We start from the raw sequence: 12,236 nt of genomic DNA, 5'->3' as shown, positions 1-12,236 counted from the left end.
GGCTGCACCAATGCCTTTGCACTGCGCTGACCTTCCTGCCACTCCCCCCTCTCCCTCTGGATAAGCATCAGTGACTCAGCTCTTGGGAGGTCAGGTGAGCAGGAAGGGCTGTAGCTCAAGGGCAAAGAATCTGCTTTGTGTAGAGAAGGTCCCAGGTTCAGTCCCTAGAATCTCCAGGTAGAGATTTGCCTGAAGCCCTGGACAGCTACTGTCAATCTCTGTAGGCAGTGCTTTCTGACAGCATTCTGTGTTCCTCTGCCTCACACTACTGACTTCAGCTGAAGCTTGACCGAAGCAGCATTAGGCAGCCAAAAATGTTTTGGGAAATAACAAGATTGCTATGCTTATTCACTAACGAATGAAACAGAAATGGGTAGATTTTTAAGCATAAAGACAAACCCCAACATTTTGCCTACATCCCTCTCTTCCTGGTTACTTCCCATCCTCATATCCCTGCATGCAAGCATGGAAATACTATCGGTCCCTCCTGCACAATTCCGCCCTCCACTCCACAGTAACTCAGAGCAGGGCTTTAAGTGTGGCAGCCCCTGTTCTGTGGAACAGCATTACTGTCAAGATATGACAGGCTCCTACGACCGACACCAGGCATAGGCAAACTCGGCCCTTCAGATGTTTTGGGACTACAACTCCCATCATCCCTAGCTAACAGGACCAGTGGCCAGGGATGATGGAATTGTAGTCCCAAAACATCTGGAGCTACACTTTCTGGAAACAATTGAAGACATTTTTGTTCACACACCTTCCCAGCTTAGATAAATAGGTCTTTGCCACAAGTGTCTAATTTGTGTGGTTTTTGTTTTGTTGTAAATGTATCTGCATTTTAAACTATTTGTGTGTGTGTGTGTGTGTATTGTACATTGCCTTGAGATGATTTTGTATAAGGCAATTACAGTGGAACCTCAGGTTGCGGATGTAATCTGTGATGGAGGCACGTCCGCAACCTGCAGCATTCGCATCCTGAAGTGCCCCGTCGGCGCCAGTGTGATTCGGCGCATCTGCACATGTGCAAAGCACGATTTAGCGCTTCTGTGCATGCGTGAGCAGTGAAACCCAGAAGTAACCCGTTCGGGTACTTCCAGGTTTCCCGCGGTCCGTAACCCAAAAAACACGTATCTTGAAGCATCTGTAACATGAGGTATGACCAGAGCAGGGTGATGTGGACCAATGCAGAGTGAGACCATACTGTTCCTACTGTTAGTGTTACCAGCTCTTCAGAGTATGCACTCTTAAGAGCCCAGATAAAAGAGGTCCATGCATGCATCGTCTAACTTTTTTTCATTTGCTAAAAGCAGCCATGTGTGGATGCTGGGATAGGGGATCTGGATAATCTCTTGGAAACATGCATGGCCATCAAACATTGGCAGATGCATCAAAGCAAGATAACCTTAAAACTTTTTTTGAAGTTGGAAACAGAGCTTCAGACATTTCTATAAATCCCTCTTTGCTGAAAAATAGGATCTTCCCTTGCATTTGCAATTTTTAAAAAATAATTTCTAGAACAAGTACAAAAGAGAGCAGGATATTGAAGCGACACAGTGCAGCAACTTTGCTGAAGCTAAGATGCAGTGGTACCTCAGGTTGCGAACTTGATTCGTTCCAGAGGTCCGTTCTTAACCCGAAACCTTTCTTAACCTGAGGCGCGCTTTCACTAATGGGGCCTACTGCTGCCGCCGGTGCACAATTTCTATTCTCATCCTGGGGCAAAGTTCTCAACCCGAGGTACTACTTCCGGGTTAGCGGAGTTTGTAATCCGAAGTGTTTGTAACCTGAGGTACCACTGTACTTTGCATCTGAACAGTGCCTGGACAGGAAACATCCTGGAAACTCTATGTACATTATCTTGATTTCTTGGGTATGGGAGGCAGGAATGTTCATGGCCACTATATGTTATGATGGCCACTGACTTAGGTGGCCTTAAAAGGGATTCAGACATATTCATGAGTGGTAGGGCTATCAAAGGCTATTAGGTAAAAGTAAAGGGACCCCTGACCATTAGGTCCAATCACAGACGACTCTGGGGTTGTGGCGCTCATCTTGCTTTATTGGCTGAGGGAGCCGGCATACAGCTTCCAGGTCATGTGGCCAGCATGAATAAGCTGCTTCTGGCGAAACCAGAGCAGCACATGGAAACGCCGTTTACCTTCCCGCTGGAGCGGTACCTATTTATCTACTTGCACTTAGTGCTTTGGAACTGCTAGGTTGGCAGGAGCAGGGACCGAGCAATGGGAGCTCACCCCATTGCAGGGATTCGAACAGCCGACCTTCCGATCGGGAAGCCCTGGGCTCTGTGGTTTAGGCTATTAGCTAGGAGTTAAATGGAACCTCCATTGTCAGTTGGCGTATATTACTAGTTTACTAAGAACAAGCAGTGGGGCCACACTGTTTGCTGCTTAGCTGTGTATTGCTTCTATTCACCCTTGCAAATTTATGCCCCCATATCAGAGAAACGTTAAAGAAAGCCACTGTAACCCTCTTGGAATTATGAAAAGCCTGTACCAGAGTTGAAACGCAAACTATGCCTCCCAATCTGTGGGCACAATGGCATGCCGTTTAAGGGAATAGTTAGTGGAATCTTTTGCCGCTCTTACATACTGGAGGACATATGGTACATTTCAGTTTCAAATTTGAATTTCTGTGCCTTGGTCGTTTTTACTTATTCCCTTAATTGTACTTCACCAAGCTTTTTTTATTTTTTTAATGGTTCAGTTTTAGCAGGGTTATCTCTTGCAGCCTAAATAAAGAGAAGAAGGGGAAATAGAAGCCAAAAATAATCACACTCGTGACAAATCTCGTGGAGCATATGCAGTATTTATTCCCATCACATAGCTCTATTACGTTTTCAATGTTGGTGCATGAAACATTATGGGTCCCCCCTCCCCCCCCCGCTTCCAATCCAGATATATTATCTGAAATGAAGTGTATTAGAAAGTCTGCTGTTACGTTATGCTCCATCTGGTCAGTCATTTTGGTTCAATAGCTAGTGTCAACCAAATTGTTTCTTATCAAGTGGTTCAGCGCAGTTAAGTTTTGTTTTGTTAAAACATTTGTGTGTGATGGGGGGGAGGAATATTGCAGAACATGTGCAAATCTTTACTGTTCCCAGATTTATGAGCCGAATCCTCCTATTCCAAGGCAGGGCCATTAGGAGCAAACATAACCTAAAATAAAGTCAAGGAGTATGAAATGGAAACAGAGACCATGCTTACATGTTCGTGACACGTTATACCATATGTTGGTAATTCTTCTGAGACTTACCCCTCAATATGATGTCGCCATTGTTGCCTCTCTCCATGAATTCTACACATGGACTGAGTGCACTCATCCCAGCCCTGTTGCGCTCCGTGAACTGGGAAGTGGAGACTCCTTGTGCTATCTAGAACCTTAGGTAAAGGGACCCCTGACCATTAGGTCCAGTCGTGGCCGACTCTGGGGTTGCGGCGCTCATCTCGCTTTATTGGCCGAGGGAGCAGGCGTACAGCTTCCGGGTCATGTGGCCAGCATGACTAAGCCGCTTCTGGCGAACCAGAGCAGCACACAGAAATGCCGTTTACCTTCCCGCTGGAGTGGTACCTATTTATCTACTTGCACTTTGATGTGCTTGTGAACTGCTAGGTGGACAGGAGCTGGGACTGAGCAACGGGACCTCATCCCGTTGCAGGGATTTGAACCGCCGACCTTCTGATTGGCAAGTCCTAGGCTCTTTGGTTTAACCCACAGCACCACCCACATCCGCCACAGCGCCAGGCTTTCTCAAACTTGGGTCTCCAGATGTTGTTGGACTACAGCCACTGGTGCTGGTACCTAGGGATGATTAGAGTTCTAAATTAGCTAAGGGACCAGAAGCATAGAGTTGTGAACACATGCACATAGGTTTTCTGATACCCCCCACCCCACAGTATCAGGGTTTGTTTTACTTCACACTGCGTCAGGAAGATTTTGGGCATCACATGGCACGGCAGAGTCTCAAACAAAGATGTGTACTCCCAAGCCCACAATCCCATCATGTTTGCAGTCTCAGTGACATCTGTGGTGGCTTTGTCATGTCCACAGAATGGAAGATGGAAAGGTCCCCAAAGACATTCTCTATGGGGAGCTGGCTTCAGGAACCAGGCCCATTGACAGACCAACTCTGCATTACAAAATTGTCCGCAAGTGTGACATGAGGCTGGCAACAGGGATGAACGAAGGCATTGTGACATCTGGGGCGGGGCATCACTATGTAGGGTGCATGTGCGGCGTTGCTACGTACGACGCATGTGCCGTATGTAGCGACATCGCACATGCACTGTACATAGCAGTTTGCCAGTGGCACTGGGATCCTCTGCTTGCGGCTCAAGCCGCGAACAAAGGATTCTCCACATACGGCTACTCGCGCCACCACGAGCCCCTGCAGGGTGCCTTCTTGTCACCCCCGCAGACATGGCACCCGGAGTGCACCGCCGCACCGCCCCCCCCCATTGCGACGCCACTGTCTGGCAGTATCCAACTACATTGTGTGGGTATCCCTTGCAGAAAAACACAGTGTCTGGAGACAACCAGCTTGTGTATCCACAGAGAGAACAAACACCATTGTGCATCTGCAGCAGCACCGCCAGACACCTTCATCTGCTCCACCTGCAGTAAAACATGGCTGTCCTGTATCAGTCTCTACAGCTGCAGCAGGCGTTGTAAAACGCTCCAGCAGTTGACTTCATCCCTGAAGGCACCCTCTTCCACTGTCTCATGAGACAGAAGGATGCCAACAAAACATGCTCATGGAGAGTTAGTCAGACCAAACTTGCTCAACCTACAGTTCATTCCATTTTTTAGAAGTGTACAAATCTGCTACAATTTCTACAGCCCAATTTTTTTTCTAGACAAAGGGATTTAGCACTTTAAAATTTATATATTAAATTTAATTTTTATATAAGAAGAATTTATACACAGCCTTTTAGTGTCTTGCAGCACAGATAAAAGTCGCTTTTAAAAAATGCAAAATCGCTAAAAATCAAAGACCTGGTCCCTACAAAAAAGAATAAAGACAACGGAGAATTTAATGCTATTGCCAAATAACAAGTCAGCCAAATCACCCCAAAATAGATAAAAGGCGGACCTGCTCTTTCAAATTAGGTGGTCTTAAACTAGAATATTAGAATTATACATCACCTCAGATAGATAGATAGATAGATAGATAGATAGATAGATAGATGCTGCATGACTATTAAAAATCTAGTAAACTCTATCCACCATCTTTATATTCAAGGCCACAATATGGTACATCTAGAGATTGTATGTAACGTGAAGGAGATTATGTGTTGAAATATTTTAGTTGATATTTTAGAATGTAAAATGCTATTTTATTTATTGATTGGTTTTACCTTGTGGGCCTATAGCCGAATAAAGTATTATCTATCTATCTATCTATCTATCTATCTATCTATCTATCTATCTATCATCTATCTATCTATCTATCTATCTATCATCTATCTATCTATCTATCTATCATCACCTCATGTTTATATGTGTATTTTATATATGTATTTTCGAATAAGCTATTTCATGTGCTCCTCTCCAACAGGAAGAACGACGTGTGATTTATGTGGGCAAAATTGGGCCTGACACAACCCGAACAGAACTGAGAGACCGGTTTGAAGTTTTTGGTGAAATTGAGGAGTGCACCGTAAATCTACAGGATGATGGGTGAGATTAGCCTTATTCCTTGTTAGGAAATGTGTACAGTGGTACCTCTGGTTAAGAACTTAATTTGTTCCAGAGGTCCGTTCTTAGCCTGAGGTACCACTTTAGCTAATGGGGCCTCCCGCTGCCACCGCCGCACGATTTCTGTTCTTATCCTGAGGCAAAGTTCTTAACCCGAGGTACTACTTCTGGGTTAGCAGAGTCTGTAACCCGAAGTGTTTGTAACCTGAGGTGTCTGTAACCCACGGTACCCCTGTACACTTAAAAAAGAAAGATGCCCGTAAGTTCGTGGCAACAAGAAAGTGCTGTGTCAGAAGTCAAGCTAAAGTTTTAAAAAACCTTCCCCCCGCTTTCCCCCCTTATTTATTCATCTTGCTATAGTTGAGATTTCATGTCCCAGAAAAAAGTATTTAGCTGGCTGACAGGACAATTGAGCTGATGAATGGATGCAGTTGTGTTGGCATTTACGCTAGGTGAGCCCCCGTGGAGTTCTTGCTTCTTAGGAAATGGTGACGTTGACGTGCATTAATACTTTTTAATTGTAATTCTCAACAGCATGTTTTCTTTTCAATTACAGAGATAGCTATGGTTTCATCACTTACCGCTACACTTGTGATGCCTTTGCCGCTCTAGAAAATGGGTACACACTGCGCAGAGCCAACGAACCTGACTTCGAGCTGTATTTTTGTGGACAAAAGCAATTTTGCAAGTCTAACTATGCAGACCTAGGTATGGCATTTACTTCGGGGGGGGGGGCTTAATGTAGGGTCTGCAATTTCAGTTTACTCGAGGGTCTTCCTAGGATTTTTCAAGCTGGAACCAACCATAAAAATTAAATTTAGAGGACCTTGTTTGAAAAGTAGCTGCAGTTGTTTCAAAAGTGCTTTCTAAACCAAATTCAGGTCTGTTTTTGCCAATGTGGAAGATTGCCATTTCGACGTTCTCCACATGTGAGGACAGCAAAAGGGAGCCCAGCTCTGCTTGTGGTAAAGTATTGTGAAGTTGCTTCCCTGCCACCATAGATTTCAGTTGTGCCTTTGTTCTTTGTGCCACTGCAGAACTGCACTTGGGCAGTTAGTGGACTTCAGATAGCAGCATCGCACTAGGGATGAAACACATGTGCTAATCCTCATTCCCTCTGCGCATATTTTCACCACCTTCAAATTGTGATAAAGCCACTTTTTAAAAACTAAAACATTCATATTCCAGTGCTTCCGGTACGAAAAAACCATTCACTGCGGCTTTCAGCATTTGAAATTACAGCCAACGAGACGAGGTCATCAGTTAGAATCAAAACACATTTTTCAACAACTGGTGGAAAATAGCAAGGGGGTGTGCCAACCGCATTTTTACAGGGCAAGGTGTTTCGTAATCTGGGTGCAGTCGCTGAGAAGGCCCGCCAGTGTGGTGCAGTGCTTAGGAGTGGTGGACTCGTAATCTGGTGAACCAGGTTCGCTTCCCTGCTCCTCCACATGCAGCTGCTGGGTGACCTTGGGCCGGTCACACTTCTCTGAAGTCTCTCAGCCCCACTCACCTCACAGAGTGTTTGTTGTGGGGGAGGAAGGGAAAGGAGAATGTTAGCCGCTTTGAGACTCCTTCGGGTAGTGATAAAGCGGGATAGCAAATCCAAACTTCTCCTCCTTCTCCTCCTCTTCTTCTTCCCACCCTAGATGGGACAAGGTGGGAAACAGGTATTCTTCCACCATGGATGATATACAGAGAAGGGCCTCTCCTTCTGATCTCAGGAAGCAGGCAGCACCATTTGGAAGAAGGGAGTCCCTATAGCATCCTGGACCTGGGGGACATGGGTGGCACTGTGGTCTAAACCACTGAGCCTCTTGGGCTTGCCAATTGGAAGGTCGGCGGTTCAAATCCCTGCAATGGAGTGAGCTCCCATTGCTCTGTCCCTGCTCCTGCCAACCTAGGAATTCAAAAGCATATCAGTGCAAGTAGATAAATAGGTACTGCTGTGGCAGGAAGGTAAACAGCGTTTCCATGCGCTCTGGTTTCTGTCACAGTGTCCCATTGCACCTGAAGCGGTTTAGTCATGCTGGCCACATGACCCGGAAAGCTGTCTGTGGACAAACACTGGCTCCCTCGGCCTGAAAGCGAGATGAGTGCTGCAACCCCATAGTTCCCTTTGACTGGACTGAACCATCCAGGGGTCCCTCACCCTTTACCTGCCTAGCATCCTGGACCTTAGCCATTTCATACATCACCACAGCAGCACCTGTACATAAGGCAGCTAGCAATCTCCTGATAAATGGCTTCTCAGATGTGTTTATCCAAAGACCCTTTTTCTTATAACGAATTCTCTTAACGGTATATTTGAATATTAAAGGTTAAGCAGAAGGATAGGAAATGTTTCTCTTTCACCAAAAATAGGATTAAGTGTGATGACACTTGTAGCCGTCCTTAATAGTCTAATTGTGTGGAGGTTTTTAAACATTAAATTAATGACCGGGATCGTTAAGATTTCAGCATACTGCTATTCCTCTGTCTGTCTGAAATCTTGTACGTTCTCCCTCTGCTTTGTGTAATGCGGGAAGTGAATACAAAACAATATTTCCCCTAGCCAATTGATGTCTTCTCCGAGTCTAAATGATAAAGGCGATATGCATTGTTCAAAGTGAATATGCTATAATTCACTTCACTGGCTAAATAGATAGTGTAAACCCCCAGAAAGGCAGCTGACTGCCGGAGAGATAGAGGCCCAGTGATGAAAATATAAAAGGTGGCAAATCATTTGTTCAAACACTGGCTGATAAAACCAGTAAAGACGGATTGAAGTCTTGACTTATCTTCCACATTGATGAAGTCAGGGGCATTTTTAGTATCTCAAAACATCTAGGGTATGAAATAAGCTGCCTTAAAGAGACCTCCTTGAACATTATCCATCACTGGGCGTTAGTTCTGGAAGAGCTTTCCATGTTGTCAGTGTAGCCTCACACCTTTTCCTCATCAGAACTTCAGAATGCCTTTCCGAGTTTTCGTTTTAAAGATTGCTGTCCCTTTCCTTTAAGGGGGGGGGGGGTGAGTCAAATGTAGAATAGCGAAACCCTGAACACAAGTAGCTAATTTATTATCTATTTAAAACTAATCTGTTTTCTAAAGGGTGGTTGTAGTTAATGGAACTACCAGAACAGTACGTATGATGAGCCCACAATTTGTGTTCAAAATGGCTTGTAACATTCTGCAAGGAATAACTGTGACCCATTAAGAAGTGGGAAACAGCATAATATGTTGTGAATTAAATGCAGCACTAAAGCTAAGAGGGGTTTTTGTTGAGGGGCTTGTAGTAAGCATTTGCTTACATATCCAGATCCCATCTCACTGGGGTAAGAGTCCTGTACCAGTAGCCCTGCTGCTGAAGTGTGTGTGTGTTTGTGTGTGTGTGTAAGACGCGGGTGGTACTGTGGGTTAAACCACAGAGCCTAGGGCTTGCTGTTCATAAGGTCGGCGGTTCGAATCCCCGCGACGGGGTGAGCTCCCGTTGCTCGGTCCCTGCTCCTGCCAACCTAGCAGTTTGAAAGCACGCCAAAGTGCAAGTAGATAAATAGGTACCACTCCAGCGGGAAGGTAAACGGTGTTTCCGTGCGCTGCTCTGGTTCACCAGAAGCGGCTTTGTCATGCTGGCCACATGACCTGGAAGCTGTACGCCGGCTCCCTCAGCCAATAAAGTGAGATGAGCGCCGCAACCCCAGAGTCGGCCACAACTGGACCTAATGGTCAGGGGTCCCTTTACCTTTACCTTTAAGTGTGTGTAAGTGTGTAAATAAAAATAGCCCCTTCTAATGCTTCTTGTAGTGGTAGCGGAGTCTCCTTCCATTGGGCTCTGTGTCATTATCACAGGGGTCAGCAAACCTTTTCAGCAGGGGGGCTGGTCCACTGTCCCTCAGACCTTGTGGGGGGCCAGACTATATTTTGGGGGAAGTTGAATGAATTCCTATAGCCCACAAATAACCCAGAGATGCATTTTAAATAAAAGGACACATTCTACTCATGTAAAAACACGCAGATTCCCGGACCACCCGTGGACTGGATTGAGAAGGCGATTGGGCCAGATCTGGCCCCCGGGCCTTAGTTTGCCTACCCATGGACTAGAAGATTGAGGTAATAGGGGAGAACTGCATGCATAGCTGTGTCACCCCTTCTGGGAACTAGTACCACATTGGCATGGGAAGGGAGCACAGGGGCATGGTCCCCTGCAAAATGGCTTTAATACCAAGTGATGTGGAAGGAGCTGAGCGACCTTCCACACAGCAGTAAAGATAAGGTTGGAAGGAAGCCGCGTTACTAAAAATAATGTTGGCTGGACCTGTAGTAGCATGAAGAATGCAAATGGAAGGGGGTAATTTTTAAAAAACCAAGATGGAATACTATGAGAAATACAACAGGAAATGGGAACGGAAGATATGGAACTGGATGCGAATTAATGAATGCATAATAAGAAAAACAATTATGGAATATCATTTAATATATCATCACAGAGAGACTTAGTATAGACAGAGGTGGAAATATTAGTGCTTAATATGAAGGAATGGCTGTGGAAGTCGTTGGCAATAATGTTGATATGTTTGATTAGAGGAAAGCTATTGTTGAAATGGTGTTTCCTGCTTGGCAGGGGGTTGGACTCGATGGCCCTTGTGGTCTCTTCCAACTCTATGATTCTATGATTCTATGAAATTTATCGGTAACCATAACTAGAGAATCCCTTTTGGATTTTTTGTGTAAAAAAGGAAAATGATTTAATCTGAATTACTTGGTTTGGAAGACTGGGAAAATATTTCCTAGCAAAAAAGTAGATTAGTGGGATGTCATTCTAGAGTGAATACTTTGAATAAATTATTTTATGTAACTGACAGACAATCAGAAGTCCTTTTTATTTTCCCTCTTTTTTTCTTTTCGTCTATTTTTTCCGCTTTGCTGTTTAGTTTCTGTTTTCATTTAGATTAGTTTATTTTGCCTTATTGTATTATGAAAAATATTTAATAAAATCTTTTTTAAAAAAAGAAAAACAAACAGATAAATAGCATGAAGAATGTGTAATAGTGGCTAGGCGACTACTCAAATAGGTAGCCAAATTAGTTATTGTTATCCATTGCAGATTGGACTCTAGTCTTGATGTATCCTAGTACAATTTGCATTCCCAAAGTTGCATGCAAACCAGCCCATACTGTCACGTCAAGGAGACTCTATAAAAAAATAAATAATCATAGTCACAATAGTCAAGACTCTACCTCCCTATCTCTTCTTCTAGATTCAAACTCAGACGATTTTGATCCTGCTTCTACTAAGAGCAAGTATGACTCCATGGATTTTGACAGCTTACTCAAAGAGGCACAGCGAAGCTTGCGGAGGTAACGTGCATCATGGCCAAGGAAAATGGAGGGATGGCGAATACCTCATGGACGTCAAGTCCTTCAATAATGAACAATGAAGAAGTCACGCTTACAAATTTCTCCCTAACTCCACACACTCTCCATATACAAAAACATAGTTTACATGGACCAGCTGCTTAAGAGGCAAAATGGGTCTGGTGTGAGCAATTGTGTACTCCTGAGTCTCAACTTTGCTTTTCCAGGGTGAAGAGGGCGAGGGTTTTGATCTTTGTAGAGTGCCAAGCGAGAACCATTTGACATGGCAGCAGTTCCATAGAGATAACGTTTTTTAAAAAATATATGCGAACTCCAAAATTGTGTACATAGAACATTTTCAAAATGAAGCAAATTCAAACTTCCGCTGCTGACAACCTGAGACACACTGCAGGTTTTGGGATTTTGTTTGTTTGTTTGTTTCATTCAAGAAGCTTCTTCTCACGCCATGTTGTTTTAAAATGACGACAATCCTGAAGAAATCTACAGATCCACACGGTCCGCCATCTTTCATTGTGCTTCTCTCACGAAGGCAAGGGAAGGGCAGAAAATGGTGGAAGGATTCAAAACTTCCATAGCGTTTTAAAGTTCTGTCTTTTTAATTGTGACATCCATGTCAGCGTCCAAAACATTTATCTCACGTAGAGAAATTTCAAGACCCTCATTAACAGCCAGCTTCTTGGGTGTTTTTCTCCCTTCGATGAGCCGACATGGTGTCACGCTACAAAAACATTGAGGGCAAATCTTCAGGGGAGGGGTGGAGGGGTTGTGGATGTACAGTTAGATTATATACTACATTCATGAATGTAGTTAAGTATTTACAGATGTTAAATGGAGTATTTTTATTTTGTGTACATACCGTATGACAAGACGATGCTTTTTTTTGTTACAGCTATGCACTGTAAATGCAGCGTTCTTTTAAGAAGAAGAGGAAAAAAACTGCTGAAATTTTTCTTAATCAAGAATATTCAAATGTAATTATATGGGGCAGAACAATATTGTACACTAACATATTTAGAAAGCTGAACTTAACGCTTATATATATTTGATTGTAAAAGAAAAAGAAAAGTGTGTGTGGGTGCGTGTTGAGTGCAAAAATATTGATGCTATACGCACATCATCCATCCCCTCTTTGAGTAGCTTATCTAATAACATTGACCAGAA

The 12,236-nt window shown here is 44.0% G+C and overlaps 1 protein-coding gene across 3 annotated transcripts in view; it reads left to right on the top strand.

Moving 5' to 3' along the window:
* PPARGC1A (PPARG coactivator 1 alpha) overlaps positions 1-11,214 on the top strand; it is a 630,855-nt gene extending 619,641 nt beyond the window's left edge. For all 3 annotated transcript variants that reach the window (XM_053403885.1, XM_053403886.1, XM_053403887.1), the window contains 3 exons: positions 5,579-5,700; positions 6,275-6,426; positions 10,958-11,214. In XM_053403885.1, the coding sequence (XP_053259860.1) occupies positions 5,579-5,700; positions 6,275-6,426; positions 10,958-11,061 (378 nt within the window). In that variant the 3' untranslated portion in view covers positions 11,062-11,214. The remainder of the gene's footprint in view (positions 1-5,578; positions 5,701-6,274; positions 6,427-10,957) is intronic.
* The last annotated feature ends 1,022 nt before the right edge of the window (positions 11,215-12,236 follow it).

The sequence above is a fragment of the Podarcis raffonei genome, chromosome 9 (assembly GCF_027172205.1).
Source record: "Podarcis raffonei isolate rPodRaf1 chromosome 9, rPodRaf1.pri, whole genome shotgun sequence".
Taxonomy (NCBI): Eukaryota; Metazoa; Chordata; class Lepidosauria; order Squamata; family Lacertidae; genus Podarcis; species Podarcis raffonei.
This window is presented reverse-complemented; position numbering and strand designations above follow the sequence as displayed.